Source organism: Mobula hypostoma, chromosome 28 (genome assembly GCF_963921235.1).
Source record: "Mobula hypostoma chromosome 28, sMobHyp1.1, whole genome shotgun sequence".
NCBI classification, from domain to species: Eukaryota; Metazoa; Chordata; class Chondrichthyes; order Myliobatiformes; family Myliobatidae; genus Mobula; species Mobula hypostoma.
In genome coordinates this window covers 21,783,059-21,800,227 of record NC_086124.1, presented here as the reverse complement: position 1 = coordinate 21,800,227, position 17,169 = coordinate 21,783,059, and the positions used below count along the sequence as shown (strand labels likewise).

The following is a 17,169-nucleotide window of genomic DNA, read 5'->3' as shown; positions in this document are numbered from 1 at the left end:
ATAGATTCTTCATTACTTTATAGATACTTGATTCCAAAGGAAGTTACAGTGTCACAGTAGCATGACAAGTACACAGACGAATATAAGAGAAGTAAGAAAGCATTTAAAAAAAAAGATACCTTAAAAATAAGATGTACAAGTCAAAGATGATAAGATTAACAATATTATAGATTCACATTGATAAGATGGTCATGCAGAAATTACTGTTATACAGTAATGGTCACACATTCACACCATCCAGATACGTTTAGGCAGATTATGTTTATCTATTATTGTGAGCTAGATGAAGATCAGATCCCATTTTATGAGTAATTAATGCAGAAAACAAGGTAATTGCAAGGGGTTCTCAACTTTTTCTTGCAACTGTATGTACCTATTTTTCCAGATCTCTTTGTTCTACCACACTCCTTCGTGCCCTACCGTTCACTGTGTAAGACCTACCCTGGTCGGTCCTACTGAAGTGAAAACCTCACACTTATCTGCATTAAATTCCCTCTGACATTTTTCAGCCCATTTTTCCAGCTGATACAGATCCCTCCGCAAGCCATGATAGCCTTCCTCACTGTACACTACACCCCCAATCATGGTATCATCCGCAAATTTGCTGATCCAGTTAGCCACATTATCATCTGGATCATTGATATAGATGACAAATAATAAAGGACCCAGCACTGATCCCTGCGGCACACCACTAGTCACAGGCCTCCAGTCAGAGAAGCAACCATCTACTACCACCCCTGGCTTCTCCGACAAAGCGAATGTCTAATTCAATTTACTACCTCATCCTGAATGCCAGGCAACTGAACCTTCTCGACCAGCCTCCCATGTGCGACGTTGTCAAATGCCTTGCTAAAGTCTATGTAGACAACATCTACTGCCTTGCTTTCATCCACTTTCTGATTGGTTAGACATGATCTACCATGCATGAAGCCATGCTGACCATTCTTATCAGTCCATGTCTATCCAAATACTTATATATCTGATCCCTTAGAACACCTTCCAATAACTTCCCCACAACTGCTGTCAGACTCAACGGCCTATAATTTCCTGATTTCCTTTTTTCAAACAGCAAAATAACATTAGCTGTCTTCCAATACTCACCAGAACGAAGACTATTATCCTCAACCTCGAGGGATAGCCACGACGATGACGACTCTAATACCTCTCCTGTCACTACAATTTCAGCACTTGTCTCCTGTAGGGTCCGAGAGAACACCTTGGCAGGCCCTGGGGATTTATCCACCTGGATTTGCCTCAGGTTAGCAAACACCTCTTCCTCTGTAATCTAATCAGGGTCCATAAAGTTAGTACCACTTTCCCTCACTTCTATGGACTCTGTATTCGTATCCCAAGTAAATTCAGATGCACAGAGTGCATTTAAGATCGCCCCCATCTGTTTTGGCTCCACACATGGATTACTACTCTGGTCTTCCAGAGGTCCAATTTTGTCCCTAGCAATCCTTAACATGCCTGTAGGATCCCTTAGGATTCTCCGTCAATTTGTCTGCTGAAGCAACTTTGTGCCTTCTTTTAGCTTTCCTGCTTTCTTTCTTTAGTGTGCTCTGGCATTTCTTGTACTCCATAAGCACCTCATTTGTTTCTACTTATACCTGCTGTGCACTTCTCTTTTTTGCTTAATCAGGCCCTCAGTATTTCTTGAAAATGAAGATGCCCTACACCCGAAGGGTCTCGGCCCGAAACATCGGCTGTACTTTTTTCCCGTAGATGCTGCTGAGTTCCTCCAGCATTTTGTGTGTGTTGCTTGGGTTTCCAGCATCTGCAGGTTTTCTCTTGTTTGTGCTTCCCTGCATTTGTTATCTTTACCTTTTATTCTGACAGGCACATACAAGCTTTGTGCTCTCAAAATTTAGTTTTGAAGGCCTCCCATTTTCCAAGTACACCTTTGCCAGCAAACAGCCTGTCCCAACCCACACTTGCCAGATCATTTCTGATACCATCAAAATTGGCCTTTCTCCAATTTGGAATCTCAACCCATGGACTGGACCTATCTCTTTGCATATTTACTTTGAAACTAATGGGATTGTGATCACTGGATGCAAAGTGTTCCCCAACACAAACTCCTGTCACCTGCCCTGTCTCGTTCCCTAATAGTAGATGCAGAATCGTAAGCTTTCTGCATGTCCTTGGGACATCAACGTATGATGAGGGAAGCTTTCCTGAACACATTTGACAAACTCCATCCCATCTAGTCTTTTTACAATATGGGATTCAAGATGTGGAAAGTTAAAATCACCTGCAATAAAAACTTTATGTTTCTTGTAACAGTGTACGATCACTTTACAAATTTGTTCCTCTAAATCCCTAGGACAGTTGGGCGGTCTGTAATATAGCCTCATTAATGTAGTCATGGCTTTCTTACTTCTCAGTTCCACCGAGAACGCTTCACTAGTGGAGTTCTCCACTCTGTCCTGACAGAGTGCTGTGACATTTTCCTTGACTAGTAATGCCACCCCTCCTCCTTTAGCCCCCCTGCTTTGTCACGTCTAAAACAACAAGATACAGCAGTGACACAGGTCTCTGTGGGAGACGGGTCATTGAAGAACGGTATGAGGGAGCTGGATTAACATCAGTGGGGATACAGTCAGTGACACAGGGTGCTGTGGGAGACGGGTCATTGAAGGACGTTGTGAGGGAGCTGGATTAATATCAGTGGGGAGACAGTCAGTGACACAGGACACTGGGGGGAGAAGGGTCCTGAGGGATGGTTGTGAGGGAATTGGATTAACGTCAGTGGGGATTCAGTCAATGACACAAGACTCTGGGAGAGGGATCACTGAGGGACGGTGTGAGGTAATTGGATTAACATCAGTGGGGATTCTGTCAGTGACACAGGACACTGGGGGAGAGGAGTCACTGGGGGATGGTGTAAGGGAGCTGGATTAACGTCAGTGGGGATAGTCAGTGACACAAGGCTCTGTGGGAGGGGGTAACTAAGGGACGGTGTGAGAGAGCTGGATTAACGTCAGTGGGGATAGTCAGTGACACAAGGCTCTGTGGGAGAGGGGTAACTAAGGGACGGTGTGAGAGAGCTTGATTAATGTCAGCGGGGATAGTCAGTGACACAAGGCTCTGTGGGAGAGTGGTTACTGAGGGAAGGTGTGAGAGAGCTGGATTAATGTCAGTGGGGATAGTCAGTGACACAAGGCTTTGAGAGAGAGGGGTTATTGAGGGACGGTGTGAGAGAGCTTGATTAATCAGCGGTTGCTGTTTAATTGCTGTGGGATTCGGTGACCTTGTTCTCTTGCGCTGATCCGTGCTTTGTGTCTTAGCTGTTTCTCGTCTAACTTCCCACCCACACAAGCTCTGCATCTGCTTATCGCTGCCTTGCACCCAGCCCACGTCTTCTTTATAGTCCTCGTGCTTAATATATCTCACCGTCTTCCCCCATTCAACTGTCTGTGTCTTCATCTGTCTGTCTACCTTCAGACTGGCATCCATCCCTCACCCTCCTCCCTCCTCCCCACCTCCCACCCTGTCTCTCCCTCACTTCTCCATTGCTCTTCACCCTCTAGCTGTTTCTTTCTCTGTCTGTCTCTGTACCCCCTCTCTTTTTCTGTCTCACTCCCTCTCTCTCTCCTCTCTCTCCCCACCTCTTCTCGCTCTCTTTCCCATCTCTCTCCTCTCCTCTCTCTCACACCCCTATCTTTCTCACTCCTCTCTCTCACCCCCCTATCTTTCTCACTCCTCTTTCTGTCCCCTCTCCCTCTCCTCTCTCTCCCCATCTCCCCCCTCTCCCCCTCTCTCCCTCCCCCTCTCCCACCTCACTCTCTCCCCGTTTCTCCCTCCCCCTCTCTCTCCTCCTCTCTCTCTCTCCTCTCTCTCCCTCCCCCTCTCCTCCCTCCCCCCTTTCCCTCCTCTCTCTCTCCCCCCTCTCTCCCCCCCTCTCTCCCCCTCTCTCCGTCCTTTCTCTCTCTCTGCACTCCCTCTCCCCCCTCTCTCCCCTCTCTCTCTTCTCCCCTCTCTTCCTCTCTCCTCCTCTCTCTTCACCTGCTCTCTTTTCTCTCTCTCCCTCCTTCTCTCTCTCCCTCTCTTCTCCCTCTCTCCCCCTCTCTCTTCCCCTCTCTTTTCTCCCCCTCTCTTCCTCTCCCTCCCCCTCTCTCCCCTCCCCCCTCCCCTCTCTCTGCCCCTCTCTCTCCCCACTGTCTTACCCCTCCCTCCCCTCTCTCCCTCCCCCCCTCTCTCCCCCCCCTCTTTCCCTCTCCCTCTCTCTCATTGTTTGTTCCCTCCCACCCAGTGGCCCAGGTCAGATGCTGTTCACAGCTGGTTCCCCTCAGTGACGCCAGCACTGCTCAGCATTTGAACAAAAATAGTCGAGAGCTTTCATCCCCTGAGAAGACAAGGAGGTCTTTGACTTGGGAGTTCCGCGACGGCTGACTGCGTTCCTCCCAAACATATCGTTCTCTTCAGGCATACCTGAAGGCTTGGGTCCTGCCTGTTCCCCATTTCATTGACTGACGCAGGAGCCGCTTCCAAGTGTCTGCCTGCTCCTGTCCCTGACTACCCTCCCCCACATCCCGCCCCTGTTCGCCAACGAGCCCGTTCCCTCCCCCACGTCCGGACTCACTGCACCCCTCCCCTCCTCTGCTCATGATCCATCATCACCCCCGTCCCCTCCTCCTCTTTGATGCTCCCCTTCTCCCCACGTCCTTTCTTTCCTCTGTCCAATTCCTTCTCCTCCTCCATGTCCCGGGTCCCTCCCTCCCCTTCCCCACTGCCAGTTCCCGTTTTCCCTCCTGCATGCCAAGACTCCCTGCTAACCAACCATCTTTGTCTCCATGCCTCCCCCACCTGCAGCTTACCACTCTCCCCCTACCTCCACCTCCCTTATCCCCATTAATCTTTCGTCACCCCCCTGTGTCCTCCCCCTTCCTCTCCTTCTCTGTTCCCCATATCTCTCCTCTTATCTCCCCATCCTACCTCCTCCCCCAAATCTCCCCTCCCCGCCCTCCGTCCACTGCCATGTTTTCCCATCCCCCCCTTCCACTATATCACGCCTCACTACACCCCATAACCCCTCACCCCATTCCCCATCTCCTCCCTCTAATTCTTCAGTGTCTCTCCTTCTGCATGTCTCGATTTCTTGCCCACCACACTCTGCTCCCCATTCCATCTCCATGCCCCCTCGCCTATCGACTCGCTGGCCCATGACACCACCCTTTCTCTCTTTCCCCCTCTGCATCTCACCATCCCCGACCCCTCCCCATGTTCCTTCCCCTCTTACCCGTCGTCTGCTCCTCCCCATCTACCCTCCCCCCACACCCTTCTACCCTCTCTGCCTCCATCCTGTTTCGTAACTCCAATACATAACACGAATGGAAAGTAAAACACGGAGCTGGGAGATAATGCATGTTTTCTTCAGTTTCATTTTAACTTTAGTGTAGCACTCACGTATGATGCGGTGCTGTGATGATGTATGACCATTCACATAGTTTTACATAAAACCCATAATAAATTATTTAAGCATAAGATGCTTAATCAAACAATGTATTTATAATATTACTCAAATATTACTGAAACAATAAATCCACTCCCCCTGCTCCGTCTCCTCCTCACCCCCTCTCCCATGCACTCCATCGCTATCTAGCTTCTGTTCCTGGGCATCTTGCCCCCCTCACTGTCCCCTACCCCACTCCATTCTCTGCAAGTTGGGCATATTGTCATTCAGTGCATTTCTACCACCAGACGAAAGAGCGTTCCTCCAGACCAAGGTGCACAACACAGTACACCTAGCTCACACACGCACAGCACATGAAGTGATATTACCACGAATAAATTAACAAATAATAAGGTGCACTTACGACACGTTCAAAAGCACTTGACGGCACTTCAGACGTGATGAGACCTGGCTGGTGGCAAGGGTGCCAGCTCTCCTCCCCTGAGGGCATCCAAGCGACAGCTGCCTGCAGGTACAGGCCATCGGGTCTATCCTAGTTTTCTCTCTAGCGGAGTTACCACCATCAAAACAGGCCCTTTGGCCCATTGTGTTGGTGCTAACCAATGACCGTTTAAAATCAATGGTCCCATTTAACCCCTTCATCCCACACACACGCTCCCAGCAAATCCTCCACTCACCCCACACGCACTCAAGGGGAGGAGGGAGCTGTTTCAATTAACCTGCCAACCACGCTTGTTTATGTATTTGTCTTATTTAGTGGTGCAGCATCGAACAGGCCCTTCCAGCCCTTCGAGCCGCACCACCGCTGCCTAATCAATTTACAATGACCAATTAACCTACTGATCAGTATGTCTTTGAAATATGGGAAGCAAACTGGAGCATCCAGGGGTAAACAAACTCCTGAAAGGTGGCGCCAGAACTGAACTCCCAACTCTAGAACAGTACCATTGGGAGGTGGGAGGGAACCAGAGATCTGGGGGAGACCTCACAGCGTCAGGGAAGAGTGCACAGACTCCACACACACTGTAGGAGGTGGGAATCGAACCCTGCTCTCTGGAGCTGTGAGACCGTGGCTCTACCCGGTGAGCCACTGTGCCGGAGACTGTTTACTCTGCGGCGGGCTGACACAAACAAGGGAAGCTTTGTCAGAGCGTCAGGATGCACTCAGGAAGAGCGGGGTGGGTGGGGGAGGAAGAGAACACGAGGGCTGCCATCAGCCCGCTCCTTCTGGTCGTCTCTCCTCCCTCCTCCTCCCCTGATGTGTTCATCCAACTTCCCCTTACCTCCCTCGGGAGAGCAACTCCCACACCTTCCCCACGCTCTCATGTCACAGCTCTCTCCGGAGTTCCCAGTCAGATTGGCTCAGCCAGTAGAAACGCTGCTTCTCAGCTCGGGAGACCTGGGTCCTGTGTGACAGTGTCGATGTGTGTGTCTGTCTGTGACGCCAGGTGAGTTGATGTGTGTGTGTGCATGCCTGTGTCTGTGATGGTAGGGGGGTGTGTGTGTGCGTAACACAGTTATCTATGTATGTGACTGTGTCTGACAGTTGGTGTGCATTTGTGTATGTATATGTGTTCATCTGTGTGTGTGCCAGTGTCTGTGACAGTAGGTCTGTGTGTGTGTGCGCGCGCGCCAATTGACCATGAACCTGACGGATACAATTAGCTACCACTGCTACTGTTAGGGTCACACAGCTCGGAAACAGACCCTCAGCTCCTTTGCCCTGTCCAGTCCGTGCCATACGAAATGCCCATCTAAGCTAGTTCCATTTGCCCGTGGTTGGCCCATGTCTCTATAACCTTTTCTTTCCATGCATGTCCTTAAAACCACAGACATAGGAGTAGAATTAGGCCATTCAGCCCTTCGAATCTTTTCCATCACTCAATCATGTCTGATCTTATTTTCTGTCTCAACCCCATTCTCCCTGTAATCTTTGACATCCTGACTAGTCAAGAACCTATCAACTGCACTTAAAAAGACCCAATGACTTGGCCTCCACAGCTATCTGCGGCAATGAATTCCACAGATTCAGCAACCTCTGGCTAAAGAAATTCCTCTTCATCTCTGTTCTAAAGGGATGTCCTTCTATTCTGAGGCTGTGCCCTCTGGTCCTAGACTCCCCAACGAAAGGAAACATCCTTTCCAAGTCGATTCTATCCAGGCCTTTCGATATTCGATAGTTTTCACTGAGATTCCCCATCCTCCCCCACCGGCCCACTTCCTTCTAAACTCCAGCGAGTACAGGCCCATATAGCCATCATGCAGTCCGCACCCTTTCATTCCTGAATCATTCTGGCAACCTCCCCTGGAGCCTCTCCAATGCCAGCACATTCTTTCTTCGATATGGAGCCCAAATCTGCCCACAAAACTCCAAGTGTGGTCTGACCAATGCCTTATAAAACTTCAGCATTACATCTTTGCTTTTATATTCTTGTTCTCTGAAAATGAAAGATAGCATCATATTTGCGTTCCTCACCACTGACTGAACCTGCAAGTTAACCTTTAGGGAAACCTGCACAAGGACCCCAAGTCCCTTTGCGCCTCCTATTTTTGAATTTTCTCCCTGTTTAGAAAATAGTCTACACCTTTAATCCTTTTACCAAAGTTTCCAGGTGTCTCCTTGGCATTGTAATTGTACTCACTTCTGACAGCTTGTTCCACATATCCACCGCTGTCTGGGAGAAAAAAGTTGCCCCTCAGGTCCCCTTTAAGATCTCCCCTCTGCCCTCTAGTTTTAGACTCCTCTACCTGGGCGGAGGGTGGGCGTGGAGGTGGTGGAGGGACCTCCTCCACATCCCTCGTGGTTTTATAAACCTCTGGAAGGTCGCCCCTCAGCCTCCTCCTCCCCAGGGAAAACAGTCCCAGCCTGACCAGCTTCTCCTTACAACTCAATCCCTCCAGTCCCGGGAACATCCAGGTGAATCTTTCCTACCTGCCCCCCCCGCCACCCCCGGCAGCAGATTGGTTGGGCACTGCAGGGGTTAAATGCTATCCTGGATAAGGATGGTAATGTGTTAGTTTGTGTTAGTATTCGTTGTGTTTTGGTTGTAGTGTTGTTTTATTGTAGAAATAAACATATTTTTGTAAATAAAAGCAGGGACGGGGTGGGGAAGTTAGATGGTGTTCTAACAGGAACTGTGTGATCTGACACTCTCTCTCTCTCTCTCTCTCTCTCTCTCTCCCCCTCTCCCTCCCTCCCTCTCTCTCCCCTTCTCCCCCTCTCTTCCCCCTTTCCCCTTTCTTCCCCCTCCCTTTCACTCCTTCCTTTCCCCCTCCCTTCCCCCTCCCTTCTCCCTCCCTTTCCCCCCTCCCTTACCCCCTCTTTCCCCCTCCCTTACCCCCTCTTCCCCCTCCCTTTCCCCGTCCCTTACCCCCTCTTTCCCCCTCCCTTACCCCCTCTTTCCCCCTCCCTTTCCCCCTCTCTTTCCCTCTCCCTTACCCCCTCCCTTTCCCCCTCTCTTTCCCCCTCCTTTACCCCCTCTTCCCCCTCTTCCCCCTCCCTTCCCCCCTTTCCCCCTCTCTTTCCCCCTCCCTTACCCCCTCTTCCCCCTCCCTTCCCCCTCTCCCCCTCCCTTTCCCCCTCCCTTACCCCCTCTTTCCCCCCTTCTTCCCCCTCTCTCTTCCCCCTCTCTCCCCCTCTCCCCCTCCCCGCTCTCTCCTGCGCTCTCCCCCCTCTCCCCCTCCCCGCTCTCTCCTGCTCTCTCCCCCCCTCTCCCCCTCCCGCTCTCTCCTGCGCTGTCTCTGCCCTCTCTCCCCCCCTCTCCCCCTCCCCGCTCTCTCCTGCGCTGTCTCTGCCCTCTCTCTCCCCCTCCCCGCTCTCTCCTGCGCTGTCTCTGCCCTCTCTCTCCCCCTCCCCGCTCTCTCCTGCGCTCTCCCCCCCTCTCCCCCTCCCCGCTCTCTCCTGCGCTGTCTCTGCCCTCTCTCTCCCCCTCCCCGCTCTCTCCTGCGCTCTCCCCCCCTCTCCCCCTCCCCGCTCTCTCCTGCGCTCTCCCCCTCCCCGCTCTCTCCTGCGCTCTCCCCCCCCTCTCCCCCTCCCCGCTCTCTCCTGCGCTGTCTCTGGCGATGCAGGTGTTGTGAGGACTGCCAGCAGTGGATTCCGGGGGTGCTGTTCAGCCCCCGCAAGAGGCGCCTGCGATTCTATTGCGCCGAGTGCAGAGGCAAGTACTGCGACCTCGCCCCCTCCTGCAACCACCCTCCCCCTCCGACTCCCTTTCACAGGGAATCCACACCCCCGCCTCGTCCCAGAACAGCAACCTGTCCGCCGACCTCTCTCCAGTATCAAGCGTCGTTTCAAGCCAAATCCCCCCCCCCCAACAAGTACTCAGTGTATCCAAGGATTCCACCGCCACCCCTGCTTGTGAGATGCCTTTCAGTAGTCAGCCATCTGGCCCATCCGCCACTCTGTGATCTGGCCACGAACAAGAGAAAATATGCAGATGCTGGAAATCCGGGCAACCCACACAACATGCTGGAGGAACTCAACAGGCCAGCCAGCATCTAGCAAATGAGTAAGGTTGATGTTTTCGGCCAAAACCCTTCGGCAGGACCCTTCTGCTGATCTGGCCGTGGACTACTTGCCTTATCCCCTCCTCCCTCAAAACTCTATCCAACTGTGTTATTTTTGCTGACTCGGTAAAGCAGCCAGCATAACCAATGAGCCCTCCCACCCCTGACATTCTCTGCCCCCCCCCGACCATCAGGCTGAAGATACAAAAGCCTTAAAGCACGTCCCACCAGGCACAAGGACAGTTCCTACCCCACTGTTATTAGTCTCTTAAACAAACCTCTTGTACGATAAGATGGCCTCTTGACCTTATTATGATCTTGCACCTTACTGTTTACCTGCACTGCACTTTCTCTATGACACTTTATTCTGCACTCTGTTATTGTTTTACCCGGTTCCACGTCAATGCAATGCACTGTGTAAACTGTATGGACAGCACACAGGACAAGATTTTCACTGTATCTCCGGACGTGACGATCATTAACCCATTTCACTACCAATCCCAGTATATTTAATGAGGTAGCCTGGACTGCTTCCCTGGATAGATTCAAACCCCCCCTGGGAAAAGCAGTTTCTCCTCACCTCCAGACACAACAGATTCTGCAGACGCTGGTAATCCAGAGCAACACACTCACGTACAGAATGCTGGAGGAACTCAGCAGAGCAGGCAACATCTGTGGAGAAGAGTAAACAGTTGACGTTTTGGTTCAGGAGCTAGTCTAATTCTCCTAATCGCTGCCCTGAATATTGAGGCCTTGTCACCCGGGTCTAGCTTCAGATGCCAGTAGGAGGAACCTTCCTGTCTCTCGTCGTGATCGGCAAGAGAGGCAGACAGAAAGCCTGAGGGAAGAGCATCTTCGGATTAGATGACAGCGCTGCATGATCGCAAAGCAGTTAGCCTGATGCTCGCTGTCGCAGTCCCGGCAGTGAGATTGGGGTTCCGTTCCCTCCGTGGCCTGCAAGGAGCCTGTACGCTCCCCGCACCCCCCCCCCCGACCGTCGCTGCACGGGTTTCCCAGCACAGTCCTCACTGGAGTGACGCATCTCACTGCACATTTTGATACACAGGTCAAAGATAAAGCTAGCCTCCAATCTTTGACAGGAACAGGCCCTTCGGCCCGCAATGTCTGTTCTGAACACGAAGCTAAATTCAACTATATGTCTCTTTAACAGCCTCTTAAACACCTCTATTGTATCTGCCTCCACCACCACCCGCCACTAAAGACATCCTGCCCCACACATCTCCTTTAAACTTTCACCCTCTCATTCTAAATGGATACCCTCTATAATGTACATTTATTCCCTGAGGGAAAATAGACTGGCTCTTCAAAGACTATCTCTGTCTCTCATAATTGTATAAGTCTCTTTCGGGTCTCTCTTTAGCTTCCACCGCTCCAGAGAAGACAGCCCATAGTTTGTCCAACTTCGTGACCTCTAATCCAGGCAGCATGCTGGTGAACCTCTTCTGCGCCCTCTCCAAAGCCCCCACTCTGTTGGTTGGGGTTGGCCAGAGATGTTGTGTCCGAGCTGTCTATGGTGTTGGTGCAGCGCCGTCAGTCGATACGCAAGCCCGGGGTTATGATAGGAAGCAGGCTCCCTTTCTCCGTGCAGCTGATGAATCCAAAGGAACGGCAGAGACCGACACAGTTTTCACCAGTGGTGTCGCAGGAGCTGCCAGTCAGTGTTGAGCTCAACGTAGGACTGCCTTGAGGACTCCGGGTTTTTCCTCGGGGTTTACTTCCCCATGAGTGGGTATGGCCGCAAGGCAGCGGAGGTTTGAGATCAGATTTTTCCTTCCAGATGAGCTGCCGACCACAGCTGACAAGCCCCATCTGCACCAAGCGACTGGTTTTAAGACACCAATAACCCGCCTTTGCCCCTTCTCCTGTCAGTAGAAGCGCTTCCACTGGGCCTAGTAGCTAAACCACACGTGAAGGCCAGGAGTTCAACGCTGACTGTCAGCTCATGCCACGTCACTGGTGCCAAGCCCTTATCACTCTCTGCCGGTTCTCTTGGATTCATCAGCTGCGTGCCACGTGGGCAACAGCTTGCTCTCCATATTGCACTGCCCTGATTTACGTGTCACGTAGACAGCTGGGATGAGACATCCATGGCTGACCCTGACCTCACGTAACCTGCCTTTGCGCCTTCTCCTGTCAGCAGAAACGGTTCCGCCGGGCTTAGTAGCTAAGTCACACTTGAAGGCCAGGAACTGGAGTTGGCTGTCCGAGGCTATTGGGAGCATTTAATAAGTAGTCCACTACCTCCCCCAACACCCCCCCCCCACCCACCCTGGCTATGACAACCTTAAGAAAGCAAAATCGCCACATCCTTCCTGTAACAGGGCAACTAGAAGTGCCCTCTATGTTCCAAGTGCGGCCTCACCAAAGCTTTATACAGCTGCAAAGTGACTTCCTCATTTTAATCCCAACCGACGCAGCCCAGGCAGGAAACGCTGCGTTACCACGGAGGGAGATTCCACGAGCTGTACAAAAATGTCAAAGCGAAAGGCTGGAACTCTGAACACAAGAGACAGAAAATGCTGAAAGCCCCCAGCGGGGGTGGGGGGGTGTGGTGGTGAGACAAGGTATGTCACGTCAGCTGCCAGAGGAAGTGTTTGAGGCCGGCGTACAACTAATGAGGCACAGGAGCAGAATTAGGCCCTTGAGTCTGCTCTGCCATTCCATCATAGCTGATTTATTATCCCTCTCAATCCCATTTTCCTGCAACCTTTGATGCCCTGACTGATCAAGAACCCATTAACCTCCACTTTAAGTATACCCAATGACTTCCTCTCTACGGCCGTCTGTGGCAATGAATTCCACAGATTCACCGCTCTCTGGCTTCTCTTCTCCATCTATTCTGAGACTGTGCTGTCTTGTCCTAGACTCCCCCACTATAGGAACCATCCTCTCTATGTCCACTCTATCTACTTCTCTCAATATTTGATAGGTTTCAATGAGATCCTCCTCATTCTTCCAAACATCAGTGAGTACAGGCCCAGAGCCATCAAGCTCTCCTCATACATTAGTCATAAGTACAAGGAAGTCTGCAGATGCTGGAAATCCAAAGCAACACACACAAAATGCTAAAAAGTTAAACATAGAACATAGAACAGTACAGCACATTACAGGCCCTTCGGCCCACAATGTTGTGCCGACCCTCAAACCCTGCCTCCCATATAACCCCCCACCTTAAATTCCTCCATATACCTGTCTAGTAGTCTCTTAAACTTCACGAGTGTATCTGCTCCACCACTGACTCAGGCAGTGCATTCCACGCACCAACCACTCTCTGAGTAAAAAACCTTCCTCTAATATCCCCCTTGAACTTCCCACCCCTTACCTTAAAGCCATGTCCCCTTGTATTGAGCAGTGCTGTCCTGGGGAAGAGGTGCTGGCTATCTACTCTATCTATTCCTCTTATTATCTTGTACACCTCTATCATGTCTCCTGTCATCCTCCTTCTCTCCAAAGAGTAAAGCCCTAGCTCCCTTAATCTCTGATCATAATACATACTCTCTAAACCAGGCAGCATCCTGGTAAATCTCCTCTGTACCCTTTCCAATGCTTCCACATCCTTCCTATAGTGAGGCGACCAGAACTGGACACAGTACTCCAAGTGTGGCCTAACCAGAGTTTTATAGAGCTGCATCATTACATAATAACCCTGTTATTCTTGCACAGGCGTATGCATAGGAGAGATTTCGGGGGATAAGGGTTAAACGCTTCAGGGCAGCACGCCACCACAGCAGTTAGTGTAATGTTATTACAGCGGCAGTGAATTTGAGTTTGAGTTTGGAAGTTCTCCGCGTGACCGCTCAACCTGTCAGTCCCTTGACGTCCTGGCAAACCTTCCCCGCCACTGTCATAGATCTTTGCTCAGTGAGCAGAATTCTGGGGCAGAGGATCATCGCACTGAAGGGGTAGCTTAAAGCCGTTGGTGCAATCGCGTTAGAACGCTAGCGGTCACCGATCGGGGTTCAATTCCCGTCGCTGCCTATAAGGAGTCTGTATGTTCTCACTGTGACCATGTGGGTTTCCTCTGAGTGCTCCGGTTCAAAGATTCAAAGGTACAGTTTAATGTCAGAGAAATGTATACAATATACATCCTGAAATGCTTTTCCTCCCATACCCAAAAATGTACGGGTTAGTAGATTAATCTGGTCACTTGGTAATTGGGCGGCGTGGGCCCATCGACCAGGAGGGCCTGTTATTGTTCTGTATGTAAAGTTATGCGAGGCTCAGACAGAGCAGACAGACAGTATCTTTTTCCCAGGGTTGAAATGTCTAATACTGGAGGGCTGCGTTTAATGTGAGCGGGCTAATTTGAAAGGTGATGTGCGGAGTAAGTTGTTTTACAGGGAGCGGTGTGTGCCTGGAACACTGCCTGGGGTGATGGTAGAGACAGAAACCTTACAGACTTTTAAGAGACATTTAGACAGGCACATGAATGTGAGGAAAATTGAAAGCTATAGACATTGTGCAGGCAGAAATTAGTTCAGTTGTCCACTTGATTACTAATTTAAAAGCTCAAAGTAAATTTTATTGTCTAAGTACAATTATACAGCCCTGAGACTCACTTTTCTCTGGCCCATACTCAACAAATCTATAGAATGGTAACTGTAACAGGATCAATGAAAGATCAGTCGGTGCAGACAACAACCAACTCTGCAAGTGCAGATATAAATAAATAGCAATAAATAATGAGAACATGAGATGTACAAGTATTTGAACAGCCAAGGGCTGATATTAAGGATAGTCAGCATGGCTTTGTGCGTGGTAGATCGTGTTTATCGAATCTTGTAGAGTTTTTTGAGGAGGTTACCAAGAAAGTAGACGAAGGAAAGGCTGTGGATGTTGTCTACATGGACTTTAGTAAGACCTTTGACAAGGTCCCACATGGGAGGTTAGTTCAGAAGGTTCAGACACTAGGTATCCATGGAGAGGTTGTAAACTGGATTCGAAACTGGCTGTGTGGGAGAAGACAGATAGTGGTAGTGGATGATTGCTTATCAGACAGGAGGCCTGTGACTAGTGGTGTGCCTCAAGGATCTGTGCTGGGACCATTGTTGCTTGTTGTCTATACCAATGATATAGCTAATAATGTGGTAAATTGGATCAGCAAGTTTGCTGATGACACTAAGATTGGAGGTGTTGTGGACAGCAAGGAAGGCTTTCAAAGCTTTCAGAGGGATCTGGACCAACTGGAAAAATGGGCCAGAAAATGGCAGATGGAATTTAATGCAGACAGGTGTGAGATGTTGCATTTTGGAAGGACAAATCAAGGTAGGACATACACAGTAAATGGTAGGGCACTGAGGAGTGCGGAGGAACAAAGAGATCTGGGAGTTCAGATACATGATTCCCTGAAAGTGGTGTCACAGGTAGACAGGGTTGTAAAGAAGGCTTTTGGCATCCTGGCATTCATAAATCAAAGTATTGAGTATAGGAGTTGGGATGTTATGGGGAGGTTGTATAAGACATTGGTGAGGCCAAATTTGGAGTATTGTGTACAGTTCTGGTCACCTAATTATAGGAAAGATATCAGTAAGATTGAAAGAGTGCAGAGAAGATTTACTGGATGTTGCTGGGTCTTCAGGAGTTGAGCTACAGGGAAAGATTGAACAGAGGTTAGGACTTTATTCCTTGGACTGTAGAAGAATGGGGGGGATTTGATAGAGGTTTACAAAATTATGAGGGGTATAGACAGTAAATGTGAATAGACTCTTTCCATTTTGATTAGGAGATATAAGTACGAGAGGACATGGCTTTAGGGTGAAAGGGGAAAGGTTTGGGGGAACATTAGGGGTAACCTCTTCACTCAGAGAGTGGTGGGAGCATGGAACAAGCTGCCATCTGATGTGGTAAATGCGGGCTCACTCTTAAGTTTTAAGAATAATTTGGATAGGTACATGGATTGGAGAGGTCTGAAGGGTTATGGACTGGATGCAGGTCAATGAGACTAGCAAGAGTGTTTCAGCACAGAATAAAAGGGCCGAATGGCCTGCTTTCTGTGCTGTAGTGTTCTATGGTTCTATAAAGTCCTCAAAGTGAGACCATCGGTTGTGGGAACATCTCAATGGATCGGCAAGTGAGTGAAGTTATCCCACTTTGTTCAAGAGCCTGTGGTTGAGGAGTAGTAACTGTTCTCGTAATTCGTCCAGCAGAACATTGTGGGCTGAAGGGCCTGTTCCCATGCTGTGTAAGACTCTAGAACTCTGAATGCCTTTCCCACGGATGCTCCCTGACTGGCTGAATATCAGCAGCATTTTTCTGTTTGTATTTTCAACATATACCTCACACCCATCCCCTGTTAGGCACCGCTCCAGCCCTTAAAATGTTCTTCCACCTCCCCCCGCCCAGCTCCGTGGTTGATTATTAGGCCGCAGTCTAGATGAAGAGTCTGGTTCCCAATCGTCAACTGATTGTCGCCTCACCCCCCACCGATATACCTGCTGAGTTCCTCCAGACACTTGTTCACGGTTACTGTCATTCAACTGTACACATGTATACAGCTGAGTCAAACAGTGTTCCTCAGGGACCAAGATGAAAGGCATGGTACATACATCACACACAGCACATAAAAATAATACGAGTTGAGCACCACCACACCACCCGTCTCCCCCCCCACCACGATCTGAAATCCAAAATGTTTCTGAGCACTGACACGACGCCACAAATGGAAAATTCCTCAAGACGCTGGGAAGGTTCCCAAGGCGGCACGCAGGCCTCTGCGCACCACAGACAGCTCTGAGAAGTGATCTCACGTACCCTGAGTGGGGCCCCGTTGGCGCCAGTTTGTTCTCAGCTGTCGTCGTAGCCAGACCCCCTTGCTTCACTCACAGTCATCACGACGTGTTTTCTGCTTATTCTCTGCTCTGTGTTGTGGAGATTTTGTTGGAATTGTCAAAAGGGCCTGCGGTTACCCCTCTGGGTAGTAGTGGACAGATAAAGAGCAAGGATTTCTGTTTATCTATAAAACAGAGAGTAAAGTTACTGGAAGAGCTGACAGCAGTGTTAGCGTGAATGAAGCATCTGACAGACGAGAATGGTGTAGGACGGACCACCATCTACGACCTGAAGAAATAGAGGGACAAACTGTTAAAAGTTTTCTGTTGAACAGAAGCTAACGAAAAAGAGAAAAACGCCACATGAAGCAGGAAATAAAGATCTCATCGCGCATTGAAAGAGTGGATCCGTCGGCGTCGGAGTGAACACAAGTCGGTTAATGGTATGCTGATCTCGAA

At 49.9% G+C, this 17,169-nt stretch overlaps 1 protein-coding gene across 9 annotated transcripts in view; it reads left to right on the top strand.

Moving 5' to 3' along the window:
- The window catches only part of LOC134338688 (methyl-CpG-binding domain protein 1-like), a 263,482-nt gene that overhangs the window by 127,412 nt on the left and 118,901 nt on the right, over positions 1–17,169 (top strand). For all 9 annotated transcript variants that reach the window (XM_063034729.1, XM_063034728.1, XM_063034721.1 and 6 more), the window contains one exon: positions 9,485–9,573. In XM_063034729.1, coding sequence (XP_062890799.1) covers positions 9,485–9,573 — 89 coding nt within the window. The remainder of the gene's footprint in view (positions 1–9,484; positions 9,574–17,169) is intronic.